The 15,499-nt window shown below is 50.3% G+C and overlaps 1 protein-coding gene across 3 annotated transcripts in view; it reads right to left on the minus strand.

The window, feature by feature from the left end:
* The window catches only part of RGS3 (regulator of G protein signaling 3), a 95,785-nt gene that overhangs the window by 37,118 nt on the left and 43,168 nt on the right, over positions 1-15,499 (minus strand). For all 3 annotated transcript variants that reach the window (XM_075055117.1, XM_075055113.1, XM_075055112.1), the window contains 2 exons: positions 9,015-9,126; positions 2,661-2,701 (listed from right to left, as the gene is read on the minus strand). In XM_075055117.1, the coding sequence (XP_074911218.1) occupies positions 2,661-2,701; positions 9,015-9,126 (153 nt within the window). The remainder of the gene's footprint in view (positions 1-2,660; positions 2,702-9,014; positions 9,127-15,499) is intronic.

The following is a 15,499-nucleotide window of genomic DNA, read 5'->3' on the forward strand; positions in this document are numbered from 1 at the left end:
CGTGCTTCGCACCAGACCACAAGGAGGTCACACAGCTGGCAGCGTGGCACCCAGTGGACACCACATCCATCAGGCAATGGGGAGAGCCATGCTGGGCTGGCTCCAAGACCCTCCCCACAGCCCCACGTCCTGCAGCAACACAAGAGTGCCACTTCACTGGGCCCAAATCCCAGCTTTCATTTGACTGCAAGCCATGCCTTGAATCCACCCCACTGCAAAAATAACCTTAACACCACAAACTGATGCTCCCACCAGCCCACTGAGGCATCCAAGCCCCCGACAATGCTTCTACGTGCAGCCAGCCTGCAGGAATGCCTTTGAGGAGGACCGTCCCCTCCCTCCCATGGGCTGCCAAGACTTAAAACCTCCCAGTGACACCCCCACAACCCTGTAACTAAAGCTTTGTACCTGAAAAGTGAATGCAAAGAAGAAAAGACACATGACCTGAAAGTGACTCTCTTCTTAGCTTCCCTGCAGGAAGAAGATGCTTAAGTACTCCCAGGCTGGCTCCCACAACAGCATCCCATCATTTAAGAAGAGCTTGTCTCTGTTCGCCTGAGGTCTACGTCCACTGAGGACAGTTCATTGAGCCACACAACTCCCGCACTGCAAAAGTGAGAGGTTTCTCCTCTCATGCTTTAACCACCAGCCCATGTCCTTGCAGTCTGGTCACCCATTCCATGTGGCTCTTGGGGTTGTGACTTGCAGGTCACCATTTCCCAGAAGAGCAGCCATGGGGAAGTCGGGAGGGCACCATCCTGCCCTGGCTCGCTGCTGACTCACAGGCATGTCCTCCTCTCTGTGCCCCAGCTTCCCCTTTTGAACCAAAATTGCCCATTGCTGGAGAGCCAGAGTCTGATGAGACAGTTGGAAGTGCACTGTCCCCTTAACCTTGAAGCCAGCTGTTTCCATCTGTGCTATGTACTCACAGTGCACACAAAAAAGCCACCTTCTCCCTTCCTTGCAGCAAAGACCCAGCCAAACCATGCAGCTGGAGAATCACCTCCCCACCTACCTGCAGGCAGGATCTCACATCAGCCTGATCTCCCTTAGTGCACACCACCAGCCTCAAAGCAACCCTGTGGGGCCTGGGAGGGAAGGGGTGGCACGGGGGATGTCCTGCTCAGCAGGGTGCTGTCTTTGAGCCAGGGGCTGCCCTGATGTCACCTGAAAGCTGTGGGCTTGGGTTGGGAAGCTCCCACTCCACTTACAACCTGCTCCAAAATACCCTAGGCAGACAGGAGGAACAAGAAGTGGTTTTCAGAATCCCATAATAGTGGCAGGTCCAGACCTACTATCCTCTGTGGGGGAGCATGCATGTAGGAAAGCAAATATTTCACATTTTCTATCAAACTACTATACTCCAACTGCAATGGATGTCACAGATCTTAATCAACAGAGCTGTTAGAGCCATTTAAGCCCCTCAGAAGAAAGCTAAGCACTTCATTACATCTTGACAAAGACGAGTCTTCACTTCTCAAGACCTCATGAAATGCAGCCAGCTCTCTTTCAGTCACTTCTACTTAGGGGCCCAAAGCTTCTAAATTAAATGTCAGGCTCTGAATGCATTTTTCCAAATGCATGAGAAAATGCAGGAGTGCCTCATCCCACTGTCAGGATGTCACTGACGAACACCCATCGCAGCCTTTCTGAGTCACAGCATAGGATTAACTGGGTAGGGAGACATCACGCAAGTCTGATGTTACACTGGGACACGCACTGAGCAAACTCCTGAGGAGGCACCTCCTGCCCAACCGCCCCAGGGAGAAATAGAGGAGACAAGGAAGGAACAAGAGGGAAATGTGCGAGAGAACTTGTCAGCCAATGGTTATGCAGCAAGTCGTGCTTTGGCCCAAATCCCAGCCACTCAAGGTGAACAACTTTCATTCTGAACATTTTCATCCAACTTTCACAATAGCTTATTATTCCACAGTGCTGCTGAGCAATGTTTGCCTTTCTTCTCTGTGCCCTGGGGATCTTTCCCAGATCCAGATTTCCACCTCTGAAAATACAAGGCCTTGAAACTGGGAACACAGTAAATTCACTTGAAAAGGAAAAAAGCCACAGCCTTCAATGATTAGGTAGATCCAGTCACTGTGAACCAATTTTGCAGTCTCCTTGGCTGCTTCATGACACAAACGTAACTGTGCCAATGTCTGATTCCAAATCTGTGTAGAGCATTTAGCCATGTACCAGCCACACATGTTTTTAGAGCTATGATTATATGTCTTTTAGATTGAGCTTCCTTGTTTTATTGGAGGGCTTCAAACCTGGGTGCTTGCAGACAAGAAAAGCAAGATGCCTAAAAATTAAAGACAAAACAGTTGGCAAGGAAATTGGCCTACAAGCAAAAGAATCCCAGGATAAAATGAAAGTGAGATGCTGCGAGGAAGATCCATCTACTGTGCACAGGGGTAAGGGGAAAAGCAAACCTGTCTCAGTGCTGCCCAGCCTCCCCATTCACAGATTCCTTTTAGCAGCCTCTTACTAATATATTCTGGCTACAGCCATTACATTTCCTTTCCAGACCTCTGACAAATTAATTAAAAAGGAAGTTAAAATCAGCCCATTCAGTGCTCCTTGCCCCAGCAGAAAGTATCAGTTGTTAGCATGTGTTCAGCTCCCACTAGAAAGTTAATTTGGAAAACAGCAACACTCACCTCTGCAAGGTAAAGGATGCAGAATTTCCGATCTTCTGAACCTATCAAGAAGAAAAAACAGTATCAAAATTAAGCTACAACTGCATTTCTGCAAGCGGAGCCACTGGCAGAGGAATTGGCTAAGAGACAGCATTTAATGAATATTTATTGTTGTCATCCTACAGTACCAGGCTGTGATCTGGGAGTGATGTATGCTGCATCTGCAGAGGCCATGTGCTGGGCAGGCTGCATTGCATGATATCTTGCATGGACTCACTGCTGGATTCCCCTTTGGGTTTGTCCCTTTGGAAAAAGGTTTGTTTCATTCAGAGGCCACTTGCAGGATCTTCTGCCCAACCTGCCATCACATGTGCAGCCCAATTCCTTCCCAGGGTCTGTGGAGGCCCTGCAGTGCCCACGCAGCCATCCTGGGCACCGGGGTCAGGTCTCTTCCATCTTACCTTTCTGGACGCTCTGCTCCCAGGAGGACTAACCAGAGCAGCTCCTGTTCCTATGTACTTGCTCATTCCCACCTTGCCCGAAGCCCTTGGTAAGGCTGGTGGCAGCTCTATCTAGTGCTGTCTGTCCCAGCCTCCATCACTGCCAGTGGTTGGGGTCGGTGGCTCTCCAAGAAGATGGAGCTGAATCCCAGGGCAATGGGAAGCAGCTGACATGGGGCAGGGAGGAGAGCTCATCCTGCTCCATCGGCCTGAGGGCAAACTCCCCAAGCTGCTGCCAGCATGGCACCACTCAGGAGACCTGGCCAAGGGACTTGCACTTCCACAGCTTCAGGAAAGGAGATGGTGCTAGAGGCAATGCAATGACCAATGTTGCGATCCACACCCTGCTAAATCGTGGAGCAGTCCAGTACAGCTCCTCATCTTGCTGCCAGCTATCCCACTGGATGTGTTACGCTCCAGCTGCTCCACCAGGCTGGCTCCTGCAGGCTTAGCCTTCCATGTACCCAACAAAAAGGCATTCCTGAAGATTTGCCCTGTCTTTGATCCCTGCTGGTGAGACACGAGTGTCCCCAGCCCCAAGGGAAGCCAGCTCCTGGCACACGTCAGCCTCACAGGGACATGAAGCTGCCACAGGACAGGGTCACCTCAACTCTGAAGCAGGACATCCCATCTCCTGGAGCCGGCTCGTTCCATCACACCAGTGTGCCCTGCACCAGCTTTGCCCTTGGTAGCACGCAGCACTGCTGGGCTGCAGCTTTTGTAACCTTTTTAATAACATTATCTCTGTCATGAGATCAGATCTGCAGTCTGGGCATGGCTGTGGATCCTATTCAAAGCAGTGTCAGCACAAGCTCTGCTTCATTTCAACAGCCTGAGCTGCACTAACAATGGGAACAGGCTCTGTACAGTGGTGGAGACACCCTGTTCCCCAGAGAAAAGCAATTCTTCTGCCACAGGCAGCAGCCCAAATGTCATGATAAGAGCTGTGACCCACTGAGGGACTTGGATGCCTCTTGAGTCACTCCATGGGCAATGTGAAACCCAAGAAGTGCAATGGCCTGGAGCCATTTGCTGGATGTCTCTTCCAGCTGCCCTTTGGGGGATCGCAGGTCTGCCTCCGCTGCCAGCTTCACTTTTAATGCACATTGCAAGATATGGGCTGGAACATCACTATGGGGACACCAGGGCGCTGTGCCACACCAGGGTGCTGGAGCCCAGCACCACCACTGTGGACCTCTCAGATGAGGAGCTCTTGTTTGTTTTCATAAGCTTCACTCTGCTCCACCCTGGGCAATGCGAGCGTCAGGGAAGCAGCCTGGCCCCAGGGCTGCCAGACAAAGAGCTCCAGCACTGCCCTTCCAAATCTTCACTTCCAGAAGGGGAGCAATGCTGGACCCTGAACACACATGCTGAACAGGCCTGGCTGGGAGTCAACGTCTCACCTCTGCACCACAGAAAAACCATTCACCACTCTCCATGGCAATGCCTGAGCTATCCTGGCACCCTCTTCCATAAAGCTCAGCAGGACCATCGGGGAGCATTTTCCTCACAAAGCCAAAGCCTCTGATGGGAGCCCCTCAGCCAGTGCTTTTTCCCTCAAGGGAGGGCTTGGAGGCAGGATCCGAGCCTGCTGCTGGCACACCACAAGTCCACCATGCCCTTCTGCTGCTTCTGCATCCCAAGTGGTCAACAGTACAAAAATCACCCCATCTTCTCAACCAGGCTCTCGGCTCCTCCTTGTACCATGACCAAAGCTCTCCAGGCTGCCTTGCAAAGCAGATTGCAGAAGACCAACACATCACAGCTACTTTCCCTCAGGAGCTTTAACCAGGCTTTCCTGGCTGATGTGAGATACAAGTCACCCTCTAGAGACATGCACCCTCAGCAAAGAAAGGTGACGTTGGAGTGTAACGGCCCTGGGAATGACCCCACCTCTCTTGGGCCTCTGTTTATTCCTTCTGCAATACCAAGTGATCCCGACAAATCCCAAAACCATCAAAATTAAGTTCCCTTCCAAGTTCCTCTTCACTGAGCTATGAATTTCGGCATTAGCAATGTCCACCACCAGCAGCTCTGTCCCCTGTCCCTCTGAGGCTCACAGCTACACATGGCCAAGCAGCCCAATGCCTACAGGACACAGAAAACAGGGAGCCAGCCTAGGCTAAGGAACTGCTTAAATCCCATTTTCTACCAGTAATTGCCTTTAGGGAGAAAACAAATGGGAGGTAAGAGATTGGCTGCCCAGTCCAGCAGCTGGGCTGGAGCCAGCGCCAACCCCCAGCAAGGCGCAAGGGGAGGCAGGAGAGCAATGGCAGAGCCCAGAAGGGCAGACCTGAGCGCAGATTTCAGCACAAACCGAGTGTGCCAGGATTTCTTACACTGGAGCTTTTTCCAGTCTCTGGAGGGTCAGGCTGGAGTACTGGAGCCTGCTGTTCCCCAGAGCCGTGCAACATGCTCTGCTCATCTCCTGCACCGCAGATCACAGAGGCCATGAAAGACAAGGGGAGAGGCACAACCTCATGCCGGAGAAGCGGCAGCCAGCCGCCTGGACTAATGTGGGGCTCCGTTCCCCACACGGCCCTATATTCACACCTTTTTTGACAGCTGAACAGTGCATACTCTCAGCCAAATTCAGTGAAATGCTAAAAGGAAATCAGCAGGAGAAAAAAAACTCACTTGAAGATATTTCAGTTTCTTCCTGATGCGCTGTGACAGGGACTGGCTTGTCTTTCAGAGTAACTTGAACCATCCCTCCCCCAGGGCTGGGCTGCTGTGTGCACGCAGCACAGACAAGAGGAGAGTGCAAGTTTTGTGGGGACACATCCCCCTCTCCGGCTAACTAAGGTGCGGGGCAGGCTTCCAGTGCCACCCAGGCTCTGCCCACCTCCCTGTGCAACCCAAGGAAAACACCCGCTGCTTGCAGGATTTGGGTGGTGCATGCCAGGCATTGGGTCAAAAAGATGGGGAAAGAGGGAAGATGGTTCTGCTCCTTTCCACAGCCTCCTTGCATGGCCCAGGGGACTGGTAATGCCCACAGCGAGGGCAGGTACTGTGCTCCCCAGCCTCTCACATCTGCTCAGCGAGGACGGGACTGCATCCAGCACCCAAAGAGGAGCTCACAGGGAAGGAGCTTACAGGGCAGGGTGCTGTGGGGCCCTGGGTGTGTGGGGAGAGAGGAAGGCTGTTGTGCACATCCAAACCTGGCTGCCAAGAGGCGACAAGTTTGTCACCCTCTGTGGCACATATCCGTGGGGAGATGTAGCAGGGTTCAAGCCCTGGGTGCTTCCCAGCATCCCTGGGGCAGCAGGGAGAAGCCACGGCTGGGCAGAAGAGCCATAAATCACACTCTTGGCCTTTGACTATCTTGGAGCTGTTTGCTGTAAGACACGGCGGGTTGGGATGTCAGGGACAGCAAAGCAGCACATGAGAAGTCCTTGTTAGCAGGATCCCAGCTGGGGATGGGGGTCACAGCCTGGGGGTCCTCATTCCGGCTGCAAAACAGGAGCACTCTTCTCTGTCCCAAAGCCAAGCGCACCCACCCAGGGGGCCAGGATCCCAGCGAGGCGGTGACCTTCGTGTGGAAATTCCCACAGTATCTAGTGAGGAAGCCAGCCCTGTCACACTGGAAACATTGGCTGGTGTGGTGCTCATCAGCCATGCTCAGCTTCTAAAGCAGGAAGACAGAGCATTGTAAAGCAGATTATACTGATTTGCTTTCGCACAGTGCAGCAAGCAGCAGAAACAGGAAACATCACAATGGTCTTCAGTGTACCGGAGATGTCTCAATTGTTATACTCAGCAATACGCCTGTTCCTATTAATGTGCCATTCAGTTATTTAGGAGACCAACAGAAAATCCCTGCCAAAAGGGACAGACATCTTTTTGCTCATTCCACCTGCCTTTGAAGCAGCTCTGCCGAAACCAGGAGGGTGAACTGCCTGAAAACCAACTGTGCTGGATTCCTGGTGTATGGGGGGTGGTTCAGTGCTGCAGAGACAAACATCCCCTTCAGAAAGGATTGTCAAGCTATTTCAGATGTGACCCAGCCAAGTTATTATGGCAACAAGGAAATAAGTGGCAGAAAACCACTCACAAAATTCAACCGCTCTGCCTTGAGGTTAGGAGGCATGTTCCTATGCCAAGCTGCAAACAGACCTTCATGCACGGAGCCTGGACCAGCACTAGGGAAGCTGATTTCTTCAAGGAGGTGGACAAGAGCAGGGTTATTCAACAGCCTTTGAGAGCAGCCAGAGGCAGCACATGCACGCGCTCCAGAAGCAGACGCTGACCAACAAGCACTTCAACGAGGAACAATTTCTTTTGTCTGTTTCTTAGAAATAAGCAGCGCTAAGAACAAACTCAAACAAACCCCAGGGAAGCTTCAATGGCTTTTCTAAATGGCTTGTGCCGCGGTGCCCCATCTCCCTCACTGTGGTTCTGCCCCCACCAAACAGCTCAGTGAATTAATCTGGGAGCAGAAACATTGGAAATGGGATATAACAACTGACAGGCAGTCTGTGGTGTCCGGCACAGCATTGCAGATCCCCAGCACTGAGGCTCACAACAATGTGGAGCATGTGGAAAGATGCAGCTCATCCACAGAGCTCACAGCTCAGCTGGGGAAAGTCATGGGAAGTGGCAAAATTCATCCAGAAAATGATCCCTTTGGAGAAGTAGCCTGGATCTGGATTAATTCCTTTTGGTCAGGGCCATGGGACTGCATAAAGATATCAGCTCATACAGTTACAGAGTAATCTGGGTTGGAAGGGGCCCCTCTGGTGGTCTCTACCCCAAGCCCCTGCCCAAAGCACCCAGATCAGGGCGCTCAGGGCCGTGCCCAGTTGAATCCTGAACACCTCCAGGTATGGAGATCCCACACGTCTGCAGGCAACTTAATATTTGACCAACCTCACCATAGAAAAGTTTTTCCTTATATCCAATCACAATTTCTCACGTGGGGTCCCAGTCGAGTGACACCCACTGCCTGGGCTTCAGGAGGAGTCAGGGCACCAGCCCCACACTGACGCAGTCAGGCGACTGTTCACAAAACAAGCCCATACCCAAAAGGCGACTGCACCAAAGAAGGAACAAGGTGAGACTGGGCCCGGGGCCAAGAAGTGGCTCCACCATAGCAAATAGGATGTGGTAGAGCAATTTGTTCGTTCCTCTTTTGACCCTGAGTAGCTAAAGGTCATCTTTCAAACAGCCTCAGCATTTCAACTTGAAATATCTAATTTCAAGTCATCCTCCTGCCCTAGAAGCCCTCCCTGAGCCCTCAGCTGGATGTGAAAGCCCAGCCAAGGTGAAGAGAGTAAGGGCATGGCCCAAGGCCTTCCACCAAGTCCAGGGTTTGCTCCTTCCTCACCAATGGGGTGTGCATGGGGGAAGGATGCTAGCATGGGAGGAAAACCGTGGCGGCTGAAGGGAGAAGTAGCAAAGTAAAGGTTAGTAGGGCTTAGCCAGACTCCCTTGGAGACAAACTCTGAACTCTCTCAAGGCACCATGGGGGAAACCTCAAGACTTCACTTCCCTTTCTCAGCCTCGGCAAGCCCCCGCTGTCAGCAGTGTAACACCAGCAAGGGGAACAGCACAGCACAGCAAGATCCTGGGGAATGCCAGCCCAAAATCCCTGAGAGATGCACCCAAAAAGCCCTGGAAAGCAGTGCTACCTGAGTGCCCCTGAGGTGTCCCAGGAGACGGAGCTCCCGGGGACTGGGTTAATACAGGGATGGGAAAGGAGGATGCTGCCCCTACACCCCAAGGAAGGATGATCTGGCAGCACCAGTCAGGTGGTACTGTTAAATACTGGAAGCAATGGGATAGTGGGGTGCTATCCTGCTGCTGGCCAGAAACTTTATAGCTAGCAGCCCTGAAAATGCCCCAAATGTCTCCAACTGCTGCTGCAGACACTCACCCTCCTGGAGCTTGACACTCTGCAGGTAGAGAGGGTTCCTCAGCACGTTGCAGCGCCCAGGCTCGTCCTCCTTGGTGAAGAGCAGCAGGTCGGAGTAAACAAAGAGGGTGACCTGGAAGCACAAGAGCAGCAAAGAAGAAGCTATAAGGAATTAATCTCTTGGCACTGAGACAGTGTCCTGGAAAGGTCCTCTACCCTGAGGAGACGCACCAGCCATGACAGGCAGCCCAGGCACTCTTTCCCTAAGGGGCTGATTGCTGCTACACCCCTCAGGGTGCTCCCAGCGAGCTTCGAACAAGGCTCCCCCTGCTTTGGCAGTCACCTACCGAGGGTTGTGGAGTCCCGTGACAAGAGGGATAAACTTGCCCGACAGTTTAACGCCACGCAAACACACCCTCTCTGCTCTCTCATGTCACTTCCCATTTACATAAGTTATAAATCAGAGGAGCAGGAGGAGGGAATAAGTTGCCGACTAATCCCAGCACACTGTAGAAGTTGCAACCTAAAAGCAAACATGATCTCCCTGAACACACTCACGAAGGAGCTTTGCACTGATCTCTGTCTTCACATGGCTCATTTCACCCCCTTTGAGAAAATAACAGTTTGGCTTTTACAACAGCAGAACCCACGAGAGCAGTTGCAGGGAACAAACTTGACACCTTTAAACCACACTAATGGGTGGAAAGCAAACACTGAACCAAGTGTCTGCCCAGCTCTGTGCTTGAGCAGTGACTCAAGTGTCCTAGAAGCTGTGAGCTACTCCAGAGCAGTGGGTGCTCACAACCCAGAAGGTAGATTTTGTTCTGCTTCTGGCTCTTGCCTGAGGTCCCTAGTTCAATCAGTACAGATTAGTGTGATCTTTAAAATAAGAAGAATGAGGTTCTCCACTTTATTGGAGATCCTTGACCCACAAGTCTACTGGGAGTGAGTAGCTTGGTGCAATCACTATGCCAGTAGACGAGGTTTGAGTCTGTCCTGCTCTCCAGCAGAAGTTGGGGGCATGCAGCAAAACTTAGAAGGTGCCAGGAAGCAGCTGCAATATGCCAGTGGGCATACTGGATGCTGGACCTTCTGCATACTGCCAAACCACACACTGCTCTCAGCGCAGGATGCAGCATGTGAGCACATGGCTGCTTTTAACCGCTCCTTGGGATGTTCCCAAAAACCTCCCACAGCAAAGGGAAAGCTGCTTTGCAACACTGAGCAACAGCAATGAAGGTTTTGTGGCCTTTTAGTAACCCTTTCACAAGAGCAGCAAACAACCCAGCATCTCAGGGGCTTACTGGGAGCTGGCATCACTGCCACCACCAAGTCACCCTTTGAAAGGTGACTTTGCTCTGGACAGGGACTGAGTCACTGTTTACAGGGGGACACACTGACAGTACAGTTTGTCTCCATGCCCAGTGGCTGACGGACACACATCAGGAGGAGGACAAGCTGGGTGACAGTTTATCACATGGTGGTGAGTCTCACATCAGGGCAGCAGCATCTGGCTTTGAAACCAAAATCAAGCCCTTGCCACAAGATTTCTCCTTGTTGTGCAAATTTATTTTTGTGGGATTCTTAATAAGCACAAACCTACTGATGTAGCTTTAATTGACAATGAAAGCAGGGAGTGTCTGTTTTTCTCTGTATCATTTGGAAAATCCCTTCCTCTGCTCTCAACACACTGTTGGCCTAGTGCCCATGTTCACTGTCTTCATTACTTCTGACCTTATTATTAATACAAGGAATAACATAGTACAAACTGCACTATAAACTTTCTCCCATGCCCATCTTGTTCTAAAAGATAATTTTTCCAGGACATGTCTGGTGCCATCCCAGGTCCCTCAGTCTCAAAGAAGAGATGTTCAGGGATTTTGAGAACAGCAACTCAGCAAAGTGAAGGAGATAAAAGCATAATCCACAAGTGGTCATGCTGGAAATGGAGGAAAGAAATTGAAGACCTAATACACACAGAAGTTTAAAAGGTAGAAAAATGATTAGAAGGATCAGCAGGAAAAAAAAAATCACTTCAAAACTAAGCAGATTTAAATAGAGAATCATGAAAACAGAAATACACAAAAAGCATTTACAGGTAACATTATGCTTTTATGGGAAGATGGGACTGACTGAATTCAGGATGTAGAGAAGACAAAAACGCAGCCAGCATGGGTTACGCAAGAGCATCTCTATTAGATGCTGCTTCTAGGAAGATGCTTGATTTTAGAGCAGCTCCGCACAAAACGGTTTACAGACGTCCCTCTGCTCCTTCAAGTTGCTCGGGGAAGGACATGAGGGTGTCCCTTCCACCCACACAGCCAGAGCCTGCCAAGAGCGCCCCAGTGCTGCAAGGTCCAGTGAACCCTGCTCACACAGGTGGGAGCAGGACCAGCCCTGTGGGGCAGAGCACTTACCCAACCTGCAGAGCTGAGCACGGGAAACTCAAATCATGTTTGGAGAAGGGCAACCAAGTTGGTGAGGGGCCTGGAGCACAAGTCTTATGAGGAGCGGCTGAGGGAGCTGGGGCTGTTTAGTCTAGAAAAGAGGAGGCTGAGGGGAGACCTTATTGCTCTCTACAACTGCCCGAAGGGGGGTTGTAGTGAGGTGGGTGCTGGTCTCTTCTGTCAGGTGGCTGGAGATAGGACAAGAGGAAATGGCCTCAAGTTGCTGCAAGGGAGATTTAGGTTAGATATTAGGAAAATTTTTTTTACTGAGAGGGTTGTCAGACATTGGAATAGGCTGCCCAGGGAAGTGGTTGAGTCACCATCCCTGGAGGTATTCAAAAAGCACGTAGACAAGGTACTCCAGAACATGGTTTAGTGGGCACGGATGATGGTTGGACTCGATGATCTTGAAGGTCTTTTCTAACCTAAATGATTCTTTGATTCTATGGATGACCCTAAGGCAGCAGCCAGTAGATATAAGAGGGGAGGGCTGGAGTGAGTAATCTGGAGCTCTGCCTAGGATTGCCATCACACCGCTGATGAGCTCTAATATGTCTGTAACAGCCCTTTGCAAACAGATCTGGTAGCTACCATGAAAAATCACAGGGTTCATAAAAGCAAAAGACCAAACAAAAAAGAAACACAGTGCCTGAATTCATCCAGGCAAGACACAGAATCCAGAGTTGCCCCGTGGAGAGTCAGAGTATCTTTGTGTATGTCCCAGAACTAATTTTCTATGCCAAAATCAGAAATAAAACAACTGACATGATGAAACGACTCCTCTGAAGACAGAGATAGGTACACCTGTGTTATTACTAGCATGATCAAGGCCACATGGCAGTTGTCACACAGACCTTTTGGGGGATGTGAATAGATTTTACGGGGGGGGGGGGGGAAGTGTTCGTAGAGGTTGACACTGATGTCTCGGACACTGTTCATCTGGGTGTGCTCTGCACCACAGCAAACAGCAAAGCCTCTTCTGCTGATACATCTGACTAACTACAGAATATAACTGTCAAAGCGTTTTTACAGAAGGAACGGTCATGTTTAAAATGTTTCCTAGAAGAAAACAGGAGAAAATGAAAGCCAGGAGGGAAAGTGGAAAGTAGTGGGCTAGTGTGCTTCCCCAAGATGAGAACAGGAGATCAATGCTGGAACTGCTACAGAGCCCCACTGCAGGAAGGAGGAAGCAATAACCACGCCTTGTAAAGCAAAATATGGTAACAAAAACAATATGAAAAGGTGCCCAGAAATTAAGCCTTGCAGCTGACATACCTTCACATTCCAGCTTAAGAATACTTAACTATCTTCCTAACCCCTTCCTCTTCCGCTCATCTATGCACAGAGAGTCACAACCACTTGGGTTACAGCAGGGAGGAGTTTGCACGCTGCAACTGCAGCAATACATCAGCAGAGACACTGGCAAAATGGATCAGTGCAAACCCTGCCTGCTTGTCCCAGTGCTCGGCAGGAAAAGCCTGAGCCAGTTGATGCTTCCTGAGACATCGTCCTCTCTCTCTCTCTAGCAATAGTCTTGTAGCTGTGCCCAGCAAAACAGAGGGAGCTGAGGAAGTAGAGGCAGGTCTTTTATGCCAAAGGAGAACTTGGTGACAATCACCTGCATTTCTGGCCAGAGAATGCTGCCTGCAGCTGGCTAGAGAAATCCTATAATTCGTGGTGGGGAGCTCTTAAGACAGGTATCCACCCCTAGGACTGAGCCACACACGTTTTCTGTTTACCAGTACTGGATTCTTCTCCAGAAGAATTGGTTGCAACCCCAAAGAGAAACTCCAGTGATACCAGTATGTGGGTTGTATCTGCAGAGTTCATGTGCCCTCATTCATTCAGTTGAGCTAAATGGATGAAGCTTTCTTAATCTTCCTCAATTTTTTCAGATCTTGATTTATCCTTGTAGCCCTCTTGTGAGACCATCCAAATACTGAGCATCCTCTATGAAGCAGACATCACTGTTGGACTCATCAGACCACGAATAACACAGCTCCCCACATACAGGGTGATATCACGCAGTCACTTCTGTTCAGTGCTCCCCTGATCATATGCTTCAAAGTCATAGCTTTCTTGGCTACAGCTTTGCCCTGGCAGTTACTCACTTAGTTTTCACAGAGACCACAGCAATAGGAGAACATGATTAAAAGTAATCCAGTTATGACAGCTTTGTACATTTGCACCTCAGTCAACTGAGTGCCAGTCTAAAAAGAGAAGCAGTCTAGGCTTTTCAGGTGGGGTAGGTGCACATACATGGTCACAGCACTTCGGAGATGAGCATGAACTTCCCAGGTGAGGGGAAACTTTACCATCCTTCAGCAATACACTAAAGCCTTTGAGACATTGCTTTCCATGCTACAGCCCTAGCTCTAGCTCTCTAAGCATGACCTGTTCCTTTGCTCCTGGATTTTTACTTCTGCATGTATCCATATTAAATGCATGTTCTCCGAGACATCTCGGCAGCCTTTTAGCCCGCAGTGCATTTACCCTGTTTTACCACCTCGCACATTTTTTTCTGCCAAGATTATTGGCAAGGAATTTATACACTCAGGAAGGAGTTTATATGCTCAGCTAGACTTTGATGAAGATACACCACCACACTTCCCAAAAGGAGATCCATGGTGAAGGTTTTAGCTGTCAAACCATGAACCTCACCGTGGCTTATCTGAATCAAATATTATTCTACCTTGAACATCAGGGGAGAGCAGGCACTGAAGACCTCAAGGGGTCATGCACCCACTCTCAAAGACTAGCATAAGCAGTGGCTGTGCAGATGGGGAAATGGTGTAAAAAATGAGGAAGAGAAGGATATTAAAAGGCAGTGAAGAAGAAGGGACAGAGTAAGTGGGACTAGTGTGGTGGAGGGAAGAGGTAAGTGCAGGTTTCTGGTATTCTCACCCAAATGAAAATGTCTAAAAAAGGCTGAAAACAAGATCTTGAAACATCTGTGCCAGGGAGTAGGGTTTTGGTCTACCCACTGTGTTGGCCAGACTCAGCCGCCCGCTGAGACAGGGAGCTGGCAACCCCATCCCAGGCCAGGAGTGCCGGTAACTTGCAGTGCAACACTGGGGATGACAGAGAAAAGCCTCTTGCTCTGCAGAGAGGAGCACAAAACCTCGGCATGCCGGTCCATGTCCTCCAGACTCCTGGCAGAGCTGGGGGCTTTCAGAGTTCTGGGGAGGACCATCCTGATCTGCAGACCCTGCCAGGATGGCAGAAAAGAGAGCTGAGAAGGGGGTGAGCATGGCCTATGCTGTGAAGCTACCTCAGGACTTTGGAAAGTTGCCTCCAGGTACATTAGAGGCAGACCAACAAGGGCAAAGCCCATGTTTGACACCTTGTGCACAATCACCTGCATCATGGTGGTTCCTCTGGCACTCCGCAGGCTGGAGGGATTTCAGAAGACCATAAAAGCAGGAATTGCAACAAAGTCTAGACAGGATGTGATTAAGGCCTGAATAAAGATTGCCCCAGAGGTAAGGTCAGGGAAAGGACAGATCCTGGCAAGCCTCCAGGGAGATAGGTTGACTCCTTCAGGAGATGGGAGAGAGTTTGCTCAGTGATGAGGATGCAGTGCCTGACATGGAAACTGCCAAGAGAAAAAGATTCTGGGGGCAGGGGAAGAGAGAAACAGGACTTCCATCTCCAGCCCCTGCACCTGGGCCCTCCTCTCTCAAGCCACTTAGCCAAAGCAGAATAACATACAGAAAATAGTCCTGCAAACCACAGGAGCAGTGGTCCAGTTTGAGAGAGGCTAGGTGGGAAGAGCAGTGGAAAAATGGAAAACCACATGCAACAAGGAAGAAAGAATCAATTGGAAACCAGACAGCCTCTGTTTGGACAGCAGAGAAGGCTGGAGAGGGAGTGAGCTCAAGTCCTGCAAAAAGAGAAGTCAGAGCCCTCCTGTACCAGGGGAAGCTCCATTGTGTCCATGCCATTTTAGGTCTTGCTGGCTTCAGAAGTTTAGGTTCTTTTATCTCACAGCCCACCAGAACCAAAGCAGACACCCTTGCTCCACTGGAGAAGGGGAGTCCCTGGCTTTCCAGAGACCTG

Source organism: Buteo buteo, chromosome 23, assembly GCF_964188355.1.
Source record: "Buteo buteo chromosome 23, bButBut1.hap1.1, whole genome shotgun sequence".
Lineage (NCBI taxonomy): Eukaryota > Metazoa > Chordata > Aves > Accipitriformes > Accipitridae > Buteo > Buteo buteo.